The 13,776-nt window shown below is 41.9% G+C and overlaps 1 protein-coding gene across 1 annotated transcript in view; it reads right to left on the bottom strand.

Annotated features, from left to right (window-relative positions):
- The window catches only part of abcc10 (ATP-binding cassette, sub-family C (CFTR/MRP), member 10), a 62,102-nt gene extending 52,150 nt beyond the window's left edge, over positions 1-9,952 (bottom strand). The window contains exons 1-3 of the mRNA XM_034187885.1: positions 9,925-9,952; positions 6,924-7,132; positions 4,394-5,765 (exon numbers count right to left, since the gene is read on the bottom strand). Of these exons, the coding sequence (XP_034043776.1) occupies positions 4,394-5,765; positions 6,924-7,099 (1,548 nt within the window). The 5' untranslated portion in view covers positions 7,100-7,132; positions 9,925-9,952. The remainder of the gene's footprint in view (positions 1-4,393; positions 5,766-6,923; positions 7,133-9,924) is intronic.
- Between the last annotated feature and the right edge of the window lie 3,824 nt (positions 9,953-13,776).

Genomic DNA, 13,776 nt, shown 5'->3' with positions numbered 1-13,776 from the left:
TTAGAAACATGGTGTCTAACCAGATCCTTACTCTGGATGGCATTACCCTGACCTCTAGTAATACTGTGAGAAATCTTTGAGTCATTTTTGATCAGGATATCATTCAATGCGCATATTAAACAAATATGTAGGACTGCTTTTTTGCATTTGTGCAATATCTCTAAAATTAGAAAGGTCTTGTCTCAGAGTGATGCTGAAAAACTAATTCATGCATTTATTTCCTCTAGGCTGGACTATTGTAATTCATTATTATCAGGTTGTCCTAAAAGTTCCCTGAAAAGCCTTCAGTTAAATCAAAATGCTGCAGCTAGAGTACTAACGGGGACTAGAAGGAGAGAGCATATCTCACCCATATTGGCTTCTCTTCATTGGCTTCCTGTTAATTCTAGAATAGAATTTAAAATTCTTCTTCTTACTTATAAGGTTTTGAATAATCAGGTCCCATCTTATCTTAGGGACCTCATAGTACCATATCACCCCAATAGAGCGCTTCGCTCTCAGACTGCAGGCTTACTTGTTGTTCTTAGTGTTTGTAAGAGTAGAATGGGAGGCAGAGCCTTCAGCTTTCAATTCAATTCAATTCAATTCAATTTTTTTTTTATATAGCGCCAAATCACAACAAACAGTTGCCCCAAGGCGCTTTATATTGTAAGGCAAAGCCATACAATAATGATGTAAAACCCCAACGGTCAAAACGACCCCCTGTGAGCAAGCACTTGGCTACAGTGGGAAGGAAAAACTCCCTTTTAACAGGAAGAAACCTCCAGCAGAACCAGGCTCAGGGAGGGGCAGTCTTCTGCTGGGACTGGTTGGGGCTGAGGGAGAGAACCAGGAAAAAGACATGCTGTGGAGGGGAGCAGAGATCGATCACTAATGATTAAATGCAGAGTGGTGCATACAGAGCAAAAAGAGAAAGAAACAGTGCATCATGGGAACCCCCCAGCAGTCTACGTCTATAGCAGCATAACTAAGGGATGGTTCAGGGTCACCTGATCCAGCCCTAACTATAAGCTTTAGCAAAAAGGAAAGTTTTAAGCCTAATCTTAAAAGTAGAGAGGGTGTCTGTCTCCCTGATCTGAATTGGGAGCTGGTTCCACAGGAGAGGAGCCTGAAAGCTGAAGGCTCTGCCTCCCATTCTACTCTTACAAACCCTAGGAACTACAAGTAAGCCTGCAGTCTGAGAGCGAAGTGCTCTATTGGGGTGATATGGTACTACGAGGTCCCTAAGATAAGATGGGACCTGATTATTCAAAACCTTATAAGTAAGAAGAAGAATTTTAAATTCTATTCTAGAATTAACAGGAAGCCAATGAAGAGAGGCCAATATGGGTGAGATATGCTCTCTCCTTCTAGTCCCCGTCAGTACTCTAGCTGCAGCATTTTGAATTAACTGAAGGCTTTTTAGGGAACTTTTAGGACAACCTGATAATAATGAATTACAATAGTCCAGCCTAGAGGAAATAAATGCATGAATTAGTTTTTCAGCATCACTCTGAGACAAGACCTTTCTGATTTTAGAGATATTGCGTAAATGCAAAAAAGCAGTCCTACATATTTGTTTAATATGCGCTTTGAATGACATATCCTGATCAAAAATGACTCCAAGATTTCTCACAGTATTACTAGAGGTCAGGGTAATGCCATCCACAGTAAGGATCTGGTTAGACACCATGTTTCTAAGATTTGTGGGGCCAAGTACAATAACTTCAGTTTTATCTGAGTTTAAAAGCAGGAAATTAGAGGTCATCCATGTCTTTATGTCTGTAAGACAATCCTGCAGTTTAGCTAATTGGTGTGTGTCCTCTGGCTTCATGGATAGATAAAGCTGGGTATCATCTGCGTAACAATGAAAATTTAAGCAATACCGTCTAATAATACTGCCTAAGGGAAGCATGTATAAAGTGAATAAAATTGGTCCTAGCACAGAACCTTGTGGAACTCCATAATTAACTTTAGTCTGTGAAGAAGATTCCCCATTTACATGAACAAATTGTAATCTATTAGACAAATATGATTCAAACCACCTCAGTGCAGTGCCTTTAATACCTATGGCATGCTCTAATCTCTGTAATAAAATTTTATGGTCAACAGTATCAAAAGCAGCACTGAGGTCTAACAGAACAAGCACAGAGATGAGTCCACTGTCCGAGGCCATAAGAAGATCATTTGTAACCTTCACTAATGCTGTTTCTGTACTATGATGAATTCTAAAACCTGACTGAAACTCTTCAAATAGACCATTCCTCTGCAGATGATCAGTTAGCTGTTTTACAACTACCCTTTCAAGAATTTTTGAGAGAAAAGGAAGGTTGGAGATTGGCCTATAATTAGCTAAGATAGCTGGGTCAAGTGATGGCTTTTTAAGTAATGGTTTAATTACTGCCACCTTAAAAGCCTGTGGTACATAGCCAACTAACAAAGATAGATTGATCATATTTAAGATCGAAGCATTAAATAATGGTAGGGCTTCCTTGAGCAGCCTGGTAGGAATGGGGTCTAATAAACATGTTGATGGTTTGGATGAAGTAACTAATGAAAATAACTCAGACAGAACAATCGGAGAGAAAGAGTCTAACCAAATACCGGCATCACTGAAAGCAGCCAAAGATAACGATACGTCTTTGGGATGGTTATGAGTAATTTTTTCTCTAATAGTTAAAATTTTGTTAGCAAAGAAAGTCATGAAGTCATTACTAGTTAAAGTTAATGGAATACTCAGCTCAATAGAGCTCTGACTCTTTGTCAGCCTGGCTACAGTGCTGAAAAGAAACCTGGGGTTGTTCTTATTTTCTTCAATTAGTGATGAGTAGAAAGATGTCCTAGCTTTACTGAGGGCTTTGTTATAGAGCAACAAACTCTTTTTCCAGGCTAAGTGAAGATCTTCTAAATTAGTGAGACGCCATTTCCTCTCCAACTTACGGGTTATCTGCTTTAAGCTACGAGTTTGTGAGTTATACCACGGAGTCAGGCACTTCTGATTTAAAGCTCTCTTTTTTAGAGGAGCTACAGCATCCAAAGTTGTCTTCAATGAGGATGTAAAACTATTGACGAGATACTCTATCTCACTTACAGAGTTTAGGTAGCTACTCTGCACTGTGTTGGTATATGGCATTAGAGAACATAAAGAAGGAATCATATCCTTAAACCTAGTTACAGCGCTTTCTGAAAGACTTCTAGTGTAATGAAACTTATTCCCCACTGCTGGGTAGTCCATCAGAGTAAATGTTATTAAGAAATGATCAGACAGAAGGGAGTTTTCAGGGAATACTGTTAAGTCTTCTATTTCCATACCATAAGTCAGAACAAGATCTAAGATATGATTAAAGTGGTGGGTGGACTCATTTACTTTTTGAGCAAAGCCAATAGAGTCTAATAATAGATTAAATGCAGTGTTGAGGCTGTCATTCTCAGCATCTGTGTGGATGTTAAAATCGCCCACTATAATTATCTTATCTGAGCTAAGCACTAAGTCAGACAAAAGGTCTGAAAATTCACAGAGAAACTCACAGTAACGACCAGGTGGACGATAGATAATAACAAATAAAACTGGTTTTTGGGACTTCCAATTTGGATGGACAAGACTAAGAGTCAAACTTTCAAATGAATTAAAGCTCTGTCTGGGTTTTTGATTAATTAATAAGCTGGAATGGAAGATTGCTGCTAATCCTCCGCCCCGGCCCGTGCTACGAGCATTCTGACAGTTAGTGTGACTCGGGGGTGTTGACTCATTTAAACTAACATATTCATCCTGCTGTAACCAGGTTTCTGTAAGGCAGAATAAATCAATATGTTGATCAATTATTATATCATTTACCAACAGGGACTTAGAAGAGAGAGACCTAATGTTTAATAGACCACATTTAACTGTTTTAGTCTGTGGTGCAGTTGAAGGTGCTATATTATTTTTTCTTTTTGAATTTTTATGCTTAAATAGATTTTTGCTGGTTATTGGTAGTCTGGGAGCAGGCACCGTCTCTACGGGGATGGGGTAATGAGGGGATGGCAGGGGGAGAGAAGCTGCAGAGAGGTGTGTAAGACTACATAAATACTAATAAAGAAGCGAACATGTGCGACAACTTAAAACTAAATAACGTGATGATTAACGGCTGCAGTAGATTCACACTGTTTGAGATCAACAACGTAAAATAAAACATGACCTAATTTAACTCCGTCTCCCGTATCAGCTGTTATTTTCAAATATAAAAACAGCTTATTAAGTAAGAAACTCTTAACATATTTCACAAGTTTGCAAAAAACACACTGCAATTCCCTTAAAAATACACAAGCGGAATCTGTGGAAAAAAAACCTGATCCTTTCTGATAAGTCTGCTAATCTTGAATCTGCAGATGATTTCAGCCTGTGACGTTCTAAAACTCTACAAACAGCTCTCACCTTAACACGACTGTCCTTGTATCTCAGCATGCTTCTGTTGTTGCTGAGGATACGGGACGCCAGGAACTTGTTGAAGGGAACGAGTAGCAGCGCCACACCGAGCCCTCCCACGAAAGCCACACCCACCTGCAGGTAGAGCAGGTAGAGGGTGACGGTGAACTGCAAGGGGAGGCTCCACAGCTCATGGAAACTTCTGAAGAAGTTGACCACACGATCCGTGTCTGTGCTCATGAGGTTCACCACCTCCCCCAGGGTGAAGGCCGCCAGGCTGCTGCTGCTGACCCGAAGAGCTTTGCCGTAGATGGCTGAAACCAGAGCGGCGCGAGCCGACAACGCCACCTTAAAGACCTCAAAGACAAAGATATTTTGGAGGATAGATATGAGTAGGGCGCTGGTAAAGAGGCCAAAGGTGCACCAGGCTCCCCAGCTGATAGACGCCCCCTTTTCACCAATAAAGTTAACCAAACTGCTGAGGAGCAGCGGCCCCACAAAGTTCAGCATGTTTATGAGAAACTTCAACACCCCGAGAATGTAATAACGCACGCCAAATGCTTTGTGCAGCACCCTCAGCAGTCCCACATCTTTGTCCAGCTCTTTACGTCCTTCCTGGGATTGTGAAGGCCACGTGCCATTAAGTACGTTTCTGCTGACCGGCCTAGGCCACGGATCCTGTCTGTTACTCACAGGCACTCCCCGCTGGCAAGATTCCCAACACCGACGAAAGTACTGACAAACCACAGCAGTGCGCAGTTTCCAAGGAAGGTGATATACATCGTCCGGTCTGTTGAGCTCGCCACGCTTCCCTCGCGAGAGGAGTGGACTCAACCACAGATAGAAGATCCGGGAGAAGAAGCCACTGCCGTCCTCAGCCACCATTGCACCTGTATCCTGCTCAGCGCTCTCTGGAATGAGCGGGGATCCATCCGCAGTGTTTATATGCAAGGTATACCCATCATCACTGCTGCAGGGAAAGGCAAACGCCAAGATGTAAAGCAGAAGCGGGACGGTCCGTGCTGCCGCTAGCACAAAGCGTGCCATATCAATAGGCTCTGTAAAGTGCAAGACTTTTCCACTGACACAGTAGATGACTAAAGTAATGACCAGGTTTGGGACTGATAGAAGAACCAACATGAGCAACCCTGGAGGACCTCTGGTTCTTCTGGAAACAGATGCTTGGAGGACCATTATGGCACTGAAGTGGACCAGCCAAGACAAGATAGCGAAGCTGTCTGTCAGGATGTCCAGGTACATGTTGCCCTGATGCTGGAGGATCACCAGGATGATATCTGCAGTGAACAACAGTGCCAAGATCAGGGCAGCTGCCAGCCTGAGGCTCCAGCTGCAGGGAGGAGACGTTTGGAGGCGACGACATCTGAGGAAACACAAGTGATACTTTTGTTTAGTCACAGAAGTACATACAGCCTTTAAAATGCAACACTGGCGGCTGAAAAGCCCAAAACAGGTCACAGGATTAACTGTCTCAGAAGAAGAACCAAGTCCTGTATAGGCCCTGAGGCCCATTGGTGCTTATCACTGGAGTCCATAGGGTGAGTCTATAACTCCCTCCAGACCAGACACCAGCCTGACACAAGTTACTTTCATAGACAAGGCCAGTACCCCTTTACAGCTGGGTGGACTCACTGAGACAATGCAGATTAAGTGCCTCGTCCAAATGGGTCATCATACTAGTGGCCCAGTTCCTTATCCAATGAGCTACCTGCTCGACTCCCAGGAGTCACACATTTAAAACTTTGGCAACTCGTAGCAATTTCCAGTGAGCTTGTTTGTACTCCAGCATCGACGTAACTTTCCCACAATTCACCACAGTTATCTATAAGTAAGCCAAGAGTAGTTAAGTGTAACCATGGGCTCACTAGGACATCAACAAGAGTGACAGGGGAGTTGTCACAAAATGGCTAGAAGCTGTGTAACACCCCTAGAAGAAATTTCAACGATGGTGCAAGGATTTTCCACTTTTAGCAACCACCGTAGCCCACATCATGATATGGGTTTTGATCTCATGACCTGTCAAACTGAGCAGTAGCTGACATGCTAATGCAACACAGTGACCCAACAATCATTGGAAGGTTGACACCACATCAGTGTGGAAGAAACCCACAGTGTGATGAGACCGGTGGCCTCCAAGTGTCAGGACGTCTCTGGCTGTGAAGGATTTTCAAACAAATATTAAACCTGAGAATTTTTTTTTTTTCTATGTTACTTTAACAAAAACTGGATGATTAAACTTCATTTCAGTCAGGATTGTACTTCAGTCTATCTGTCTGTGCTTTGAGAAGACACTTCAGCTGTTTCGTCCCAGTCCACTCAGCTGTCAATGGTAACTGGGCTTGACTGGGGAAGGAAACTGCCATGGACTAGCGTCCCGTCCAGCTTCATAATACAGAATCCAGATATGCACCTGTCCAGGACTTGTCTTGCTTTACCCCTTTATGTCACACCCCGAGCAAACAGTCAAAAAAACATCTGTGTGATTTCTGGACTTTACCGGACAGTTAAAATTTCCACCTACTTGGTCATGCCGAGGTAACAGGCGCTGTAAACGGCCAGCGATGCATGAGGCAGCATGCCGAGGATGAGCTGGTTAAAACAGGAGCTGATGTGTCCGTCCTGCCACACAGGGAAAGGATTCTGCTCCTCTGTATAACAAAGACCGGTGAGCAGCTGCGCCGGACCAAAGTCCCCCATGGCTCACACTATTGCCCCGCTGCCGCCGTCATTCTGAGACACACAAAATATCATTGTCCATATGCCTATAATATAACAATACATATATTGTATTCGGCCTTGCTGATTTCACATCAGGACGGCGTAAATGTGAATCATGAGTCAATCAGAAAAAACACTTCTGCTGTCCCAGGAGCATCACTCAAATATGTTGACTGCTGACCAGATTTCATTCAAAACGCATCTGAAAATTAACTTGCCACATCGGGCGAGAAAAGGGTGTGACACACCAGTCCGACAGCACCGTTCACTTGCCAGTGTCGAGTGGACAAGCATTACTGTCAAGCCCTGATGTCGTCGCTTAAAGATGTATCACAGGAAAATAATGGCGCAGAATAAAATGCAATGTCAAAACCCAACGCCAAAAGACTCTGTCGACAGACGCTAGTCAACCGCACTCCCCAACACCAAAAGACTCTGGTGACAGACACTAGTCAACCACACTCCCCAACGCCAAAAGACTCTGGCGACAGACGCTAGTTAACTGCACTCCCCAATGACAAAAGACTCTGGCGACAGACGCTACTCAACCTCAGTTCCCAACATCAAAAGACTCTGGCAACAGATGCTAGTCAACCTCACTTCCCAATAAGACTCTCTGATGACAACATACTTGTCAACCGCACTCCCTAATGAGAATAGACTCTGATGACAGACACAAGTCAACCACACTCCCCAATGCCAAAAGACTCTCTGGTGACAGACACAAGTCAACTGCACTGCCCAACACCAAAAGACTCTGGTGACAGACACTAGTCAACCGCACTCCCCAACGCCAAAAGACTCTGGCGACAGACGCTAGTTAACCGCACCCCCCAATGACAAAAGACTCTGGCGACAGATGCTAGTTAACCGCACTCCCCAACGCCAAAAGACTCTGGTGACAGACGCTAGCTAACCGCACTCCCCAACAACAAAAGACTCTGGCGACAGATGCTAGTCAACTGCACTCCCCAACGCCAAAAGACTCTGACAACAGACGCTAGTTAACCGCACTCCCCAGTGACAAAAGACTGTTTGGCGACATACGCTAGTCAACCGCACTTCTCAACACCAAAAGACTCTCTGGCAACAGACACTAGTCAACCTCAGTCCCCAACATCAAAAGACTCTGGCAACAGATGCTAGTCAACCTCACTTCCCAATAAGACTCTCTGATGACAACATACTTGTCAACCGCACTCCCCAATACCAAAAGACTCTCTGGTGACAGACACAAGTCAAGAGCACTCCCTAAGGACAATAGACTCTGACGACAGACACAAGTCAACCACACTCCCCAACGCCAAAAGACTCTGGCGACAGACGCTAGTCAGCCGCACTCCCCAACGTCAAAAGACTCTGGCAACAGATGCTAGTCAACCTCACTTCCCAAAAAAGACTATGGCGACAGACACAAGTCAACCGCACTCCCCAACGCCAAAAGATTCTCTGGTGACAGACAAGTCAACCGCACTCCCCAACGCCAAAAGATTCTCTGGCGACAGACACAAGTCAACCGCACTCCCCAACGCCAAAACATTCTCTGGCGACAGACACAAGTCAACCGCACTCCCCAACGCCAAAAGATTCTCTGGCGACAGACGCAAGTCAACCGCACTCCCCAACGCCAAAAGATTCTCTGGCGACAGACGCAAGTCAACCGCACTCCCCAACGCCAAAAGATTCTCTGGCGACAGACGCAAGTCAACCGCACTCCCCAACGCCAAAAGATTCTCTGGCGACAGACGCAAGTCAACCGCACTCCCCAACGCCAAAAGATTCTCTGGCGACAGACGCAAGTCAACCGCACTCCCCAACGCCAAAAGATTCTCTGGCGACAGACGCAAGTCAACCGCACTCCCCAACGGCAAAAGATTCTCTGGCGACAGACGCAAGTCAACCGCACTCCCCAACGCCAAAAGATTCTCTGGCGACAGACGCAAGTCAACCGCACTCCCCAACGCCAAAAGATTCTCTGGAGACAGACAGAGTCAATCTCACCTCCCAACGCCAAAAGACTCTCTGGCGACAGACGCTAGTCAACCTCACTCCCCAACACCAAAAGATGCTTGTCTTTTGGTGTTGGAGAGTGAAGTTGACCAACTTCTTCTGCACAACACCACCTGCTGGCCTCAGTTACATATGCATGTGTGACCGTTCTTTGTTGTGCTTTGTTTTAAGTTGTCCAAAGCAGATGGTCGCCCTGCGGAGTCTGGTCTTCTTGAGGGGTTTTTCCTGAGCACTGCTGTCACTGATCTTGCTCTGGAGGTGGGTAAGACCAGACCAGTGACCTGTGTTGTGATTTGACTGTAAAAGTTGAATTTCATCGCTTAGACCTGAGAGGAGACAAAGAATTAAAGAAGTGGCTCCAGGTATGGAAGCTGCTGACCATCATCATGCGACAACTGATCTTTGACCTGGACACAAACCCTGATCCAGATCCTGATTCACTGGACTTGAAATTCTGTACAAATATTTCTCGTAACTCTCGTTTTCCTGCCATACGTTTAGAATGTCTGCCGTTTGCGGTACGATAAGTACCTGTAGACACTTTAAAGAATTAATTATCAAAATACTTCTTATCCTTCTGGAGAACCAGAAAAATTAACTGTAATTTCTTCAGCCGGGAACTTCGAATCTGTGAATTTGTTTTCTGACTTTAGCCGTTCTTGTCAGTGAAATGCCGAGTTTACACAAATGAGTCACAATCCAAACACTACAAACACGAACATGTGTTGTTAAGATATAAACCGCAGAAATCAAAAATAAAAGCAAAATTAAGGAAAGCTTTTTGCTGAACTTACCTCGTACAGCCGTCGCCTCCTGTCGACGTCACACCTTTTCAAAATAAGGGCCTCGTGAGGCGTTGCTGTTTTCTTAGCAACATTTTTGCAAAACTAATTGTAAATAAAATTGAAGTTAAAATAATCATATTATAAAGTATATTTTCGTGTGAACGTGGTTTAAATTATTATTCAGGTATTGAACTGAAAACTGCAACACAAAGAGCTTAATTTGTGAAATAACGCGTTTATTGCATCACTTCAGGTAAAAGCATTGTTGGAAACAAATCAAAATACAGATATACATGCTTAAAGGCAATTAACATTATAAAACAACAAACCACATTTGTGTTTGTTATGGCGTTTTACAGATAATGGAAAGAGGATTTCTAATTTATTATACAGTATTTAGCTAATTGTTTTCATTTCAAAGGGACAGTTATAAGTGTGTCTCCATCAAAGCTTAGTGGTGTCATAAGGCACAGATGACACAAATGTTATCCCCAAGAATCATATACCCGCAAGATTGAGATTAACTCTACAATTTTATTTCTGTGAAAATTCCCCCACCCCAAAAAAGGTTTTGAGATTTGCCAAACACAAATAAGGTTTTAAATTTGAATTATATGGATACCAAGTTAAAATTATTTACTGCACTTTTTTTCAAAAAGCTATTAAACTGCCCAGTTTAATCTTCTTCCTTCAACTTGCCAGGTATATATAATTTTGAGCATCATTTTAACAGTATACAATTTAATGTTATATAATTTTTATCATATAAAATATATTTGATTATATATAATTTAAAAATATTTTTATTAAAAATATTTTAGCATTTTATATTTTAATATAATTTATAAAACATTTTTATATATAAAATCTGATATAAAATATATAATTTTAGCAATATTATTCATTACTTTTTATTCTTTTGGCTTTTAAAACACATTTTCAGTTTAAAATTTTGTGTAATTCTTAATAGAAGACATTGGTGTATTTTCTGACTGCGTGGCTCTGTGTTATTAAAACCACATTGTAATAACATTGAGAAATTATGAGAACAGCTGCTAAGAGAAAATAGCAGCTGCACAAAGTGAAATGTTTCTGCAAAAATAACAGAATTTTAATTCTTAAGAAGAAACTGCAATTTATCCTAAGATTGAATAAACAAAGAAACTCATTGAAACTCTTTGAGGGCAGGGATGGGTGTTGAGTAAAACTGAGCTTTAGCACCTTTACACCAGTTTGAGAGTTACGTGTTGGGTTTCAGAGTTTCCACAAAGGTCGGCCGACCTTTGAAAGAAGACAAAGATCTCATTTACAGAAATCAGGCAATCAATCTCTGCAGCTGTAAAATCTGGATTCAATTTCCAAATTCAGAGTGGGACTGTAGCAATTCTGCACATAAGATAAATTAAAGCAAAGCAGGAATTTTACAAAGTGGGAGTAGCTGACTAAGGCATCTTTAATTCAATAGAAAAAAGATCCATAAAACATATACAAGGCAGGAATGAAGCTATACAATGCCATATTAGATTTTATTTCTTACATGTACAAAATTAACTCCTTCAGGGTCAGCCAGGCCGACCACCACGCCAGGCAGCGTATCTTCTTTTTACCGTGTCGAGCAGACACACACACGCACACGCAGACACACAGTATGTACACAATCATACATAAAATACAAACATAAATAACAGCAGCCTGTGGACAGCCATCGGCCATGGCGCCGCGCACCTTTAAAAAAAGAAAAAGAAAATCCAGTGACCTTGGTGCAGCTCAACGTAAAAGCACTTTGGAGGTAAATCTTCAAAGCGTGTCAATGTGACAAAGCTCTTTAATCAACTCTTTTTTTTGTTCAGTATTGTGAACACAAACCTTCTGAAACAGGTTTTAGTGAAAAACCAAACCTGACTACCAGCTCCACCACTTGACCAAAGAGCTTATTACCACAAATTCAGTATGTCTCCTTAAAAAAAAAAAAAATCCTAAAAGTTCAGAAAGAAAACTAAAAAGTATTCGTTAAACATCGTACATCTTTATATTAAAAACTATCAGCAACATTTTGTGTAAAGCAGATTATATGGCGGCGTATCAGTACGGCGGGCCGAGTGCTGGTCGTCTGTTCACCAACAGGAAGCTGTTCATTAAAGCTATAACATAGCCGTAAATATCTACAAACTGACTGACCGCAGGCCTGAGAAAAGATTCCGATGGATTTTCTCCCCTGTTCTGTGACAATTGTCAATCAGGCCAATCAGTGGAAATCTCGTCATATATACAGTAATGCATAGACTACAAACACAACAGCACGGTCACCCCTGACTACGGTTTTTGCGGGTACCTATTGTGTCTGAGGAGGTTAAAGGAGCACACGGCGGGTTTGTCAACTCCTCACATCGCTGAGATTTTCTACTGAATCCTCAAAATGCTCTGAATAATCCTCTCGGGCATGTCGGCGGAAATTAGAACAATTTCAGCGAAAAGGTAAAAACTTCTGTATGATTCGTCTTAAGGTAGTATTATTTAACATGTTTGTCCTCAAGCTTTTTCTCAAGTATACGACATCAACACCTACCTTGCACACTTTTTATTACATTTGTGTTCATTTTTTAACCAACTTCGACAGGAAAAGTGACAACATGCATCTCCAGGCTCTCTCTGTACACTAGTAGTTCTCAAAACTGCCATTTTGGACCAAGAGACTTCACATTGGTTCCTCCACAGTCTGAAACAGTCAGGTGGACTTCAGTCCGGAATACAGACTGTCTGCAAGCTCAGAAAGACCTCCTTCCAGACATCCTTTCATGATTTGGAGATGTACATTTCTGAACACTATCAAATTTGGTGTTCCTCAAGGATTATACCTAGAGCCTCAAATATTTTTAATTTCAACATGGCACCATTTTCACCAATGCTTCATGTTCACGATGTGTAAATATAAGTCAACCATGTTGTTTTCCAACGTCACCAGAAAATATATTTGTTCTCACTGTCACAAAAGTGCCATAATCAAGGAAGGCCAAAGAAAAACCTTCTTTGTATGTTTTAAGATTTCTGAACCGTTTCAGCTATGGTAGGCTTTAGTACCTCAGACACGGAGCTAGTGAGAGCTGACTCAAGTCTACCTTTAACATCACTTGGACAAATTAACAGGACATTTAAAAACATTTTTGATCCAATATGCTTCTGCTTTATCATATCAGTTCCATTCATTGTAATTAGCACTGAGCAAACCCTTTACGTACGAGCTGAACCATAAAACACCTCAAAGAGGACATGTTCTATTTGGTAGACATGGCCAGTGTTCCTCCAGGTTTCTGGGCTCTTAATCACAGAGACACAAAACCACACATGAAACCATGATGTGTTAATAAGATCAAAATTACATACAAATGTACTTATGTGACTCTGATCCAGATCTTTGTTCTGTTGCATTCAGATTGTCCCCCCCCCCCTGCAGGAAGATCCTCACCAAATCAATAACTATAATGCTCCAATTTTCATCTGGAACTTCCCGTTTCCACGCTCTTTAAAACAGAGTTACAATTATTATTATTGTTTTTGTTTTTTTTTACAGACGAGTTTAAGGCACAGTGAGTTTTGTCCCCATTAGGAGGCCACGTGTGTCTTAAACTCCTACAAGACTCCTAAATGTCTCAGAGAGACCTCAGCTCAGACCTCACCTCGGTCAGATCGAGGTTAAAATCTTCTTTTTATAGCCTTTTGATGTTTTTAATATAAGTTTCCCATTTTAATTGAAAACATTGTGTTAATTCAGGCCCACTTTCTAAATTAATTTAAAACAATTGTATGAAAAAGGTGTTATAAATAGTTTATGAACATTATTAATAGTATTAATTATGTCTATTT

This window comes from Thalassophryne amazonica, chromosome 15, assembly GCF_902500255.1.
Source record: "Thalassophryne amazonica chromosome 15, fThaAma1.1, whole genome shotgun sequence".
Taxonomy (NCBI): Eukaryota; Metazoa; Chordata; class Actinopteri; order Batrachoidiformes; family Batrachoididae; genus Thalassophryne; species Thalassophryne amazonica.
The sequence above is the reverse complement of the archived record's forward strand: the minus strand, read 5'-3'. Positions and strand labels throughout refer to the sequence as shown.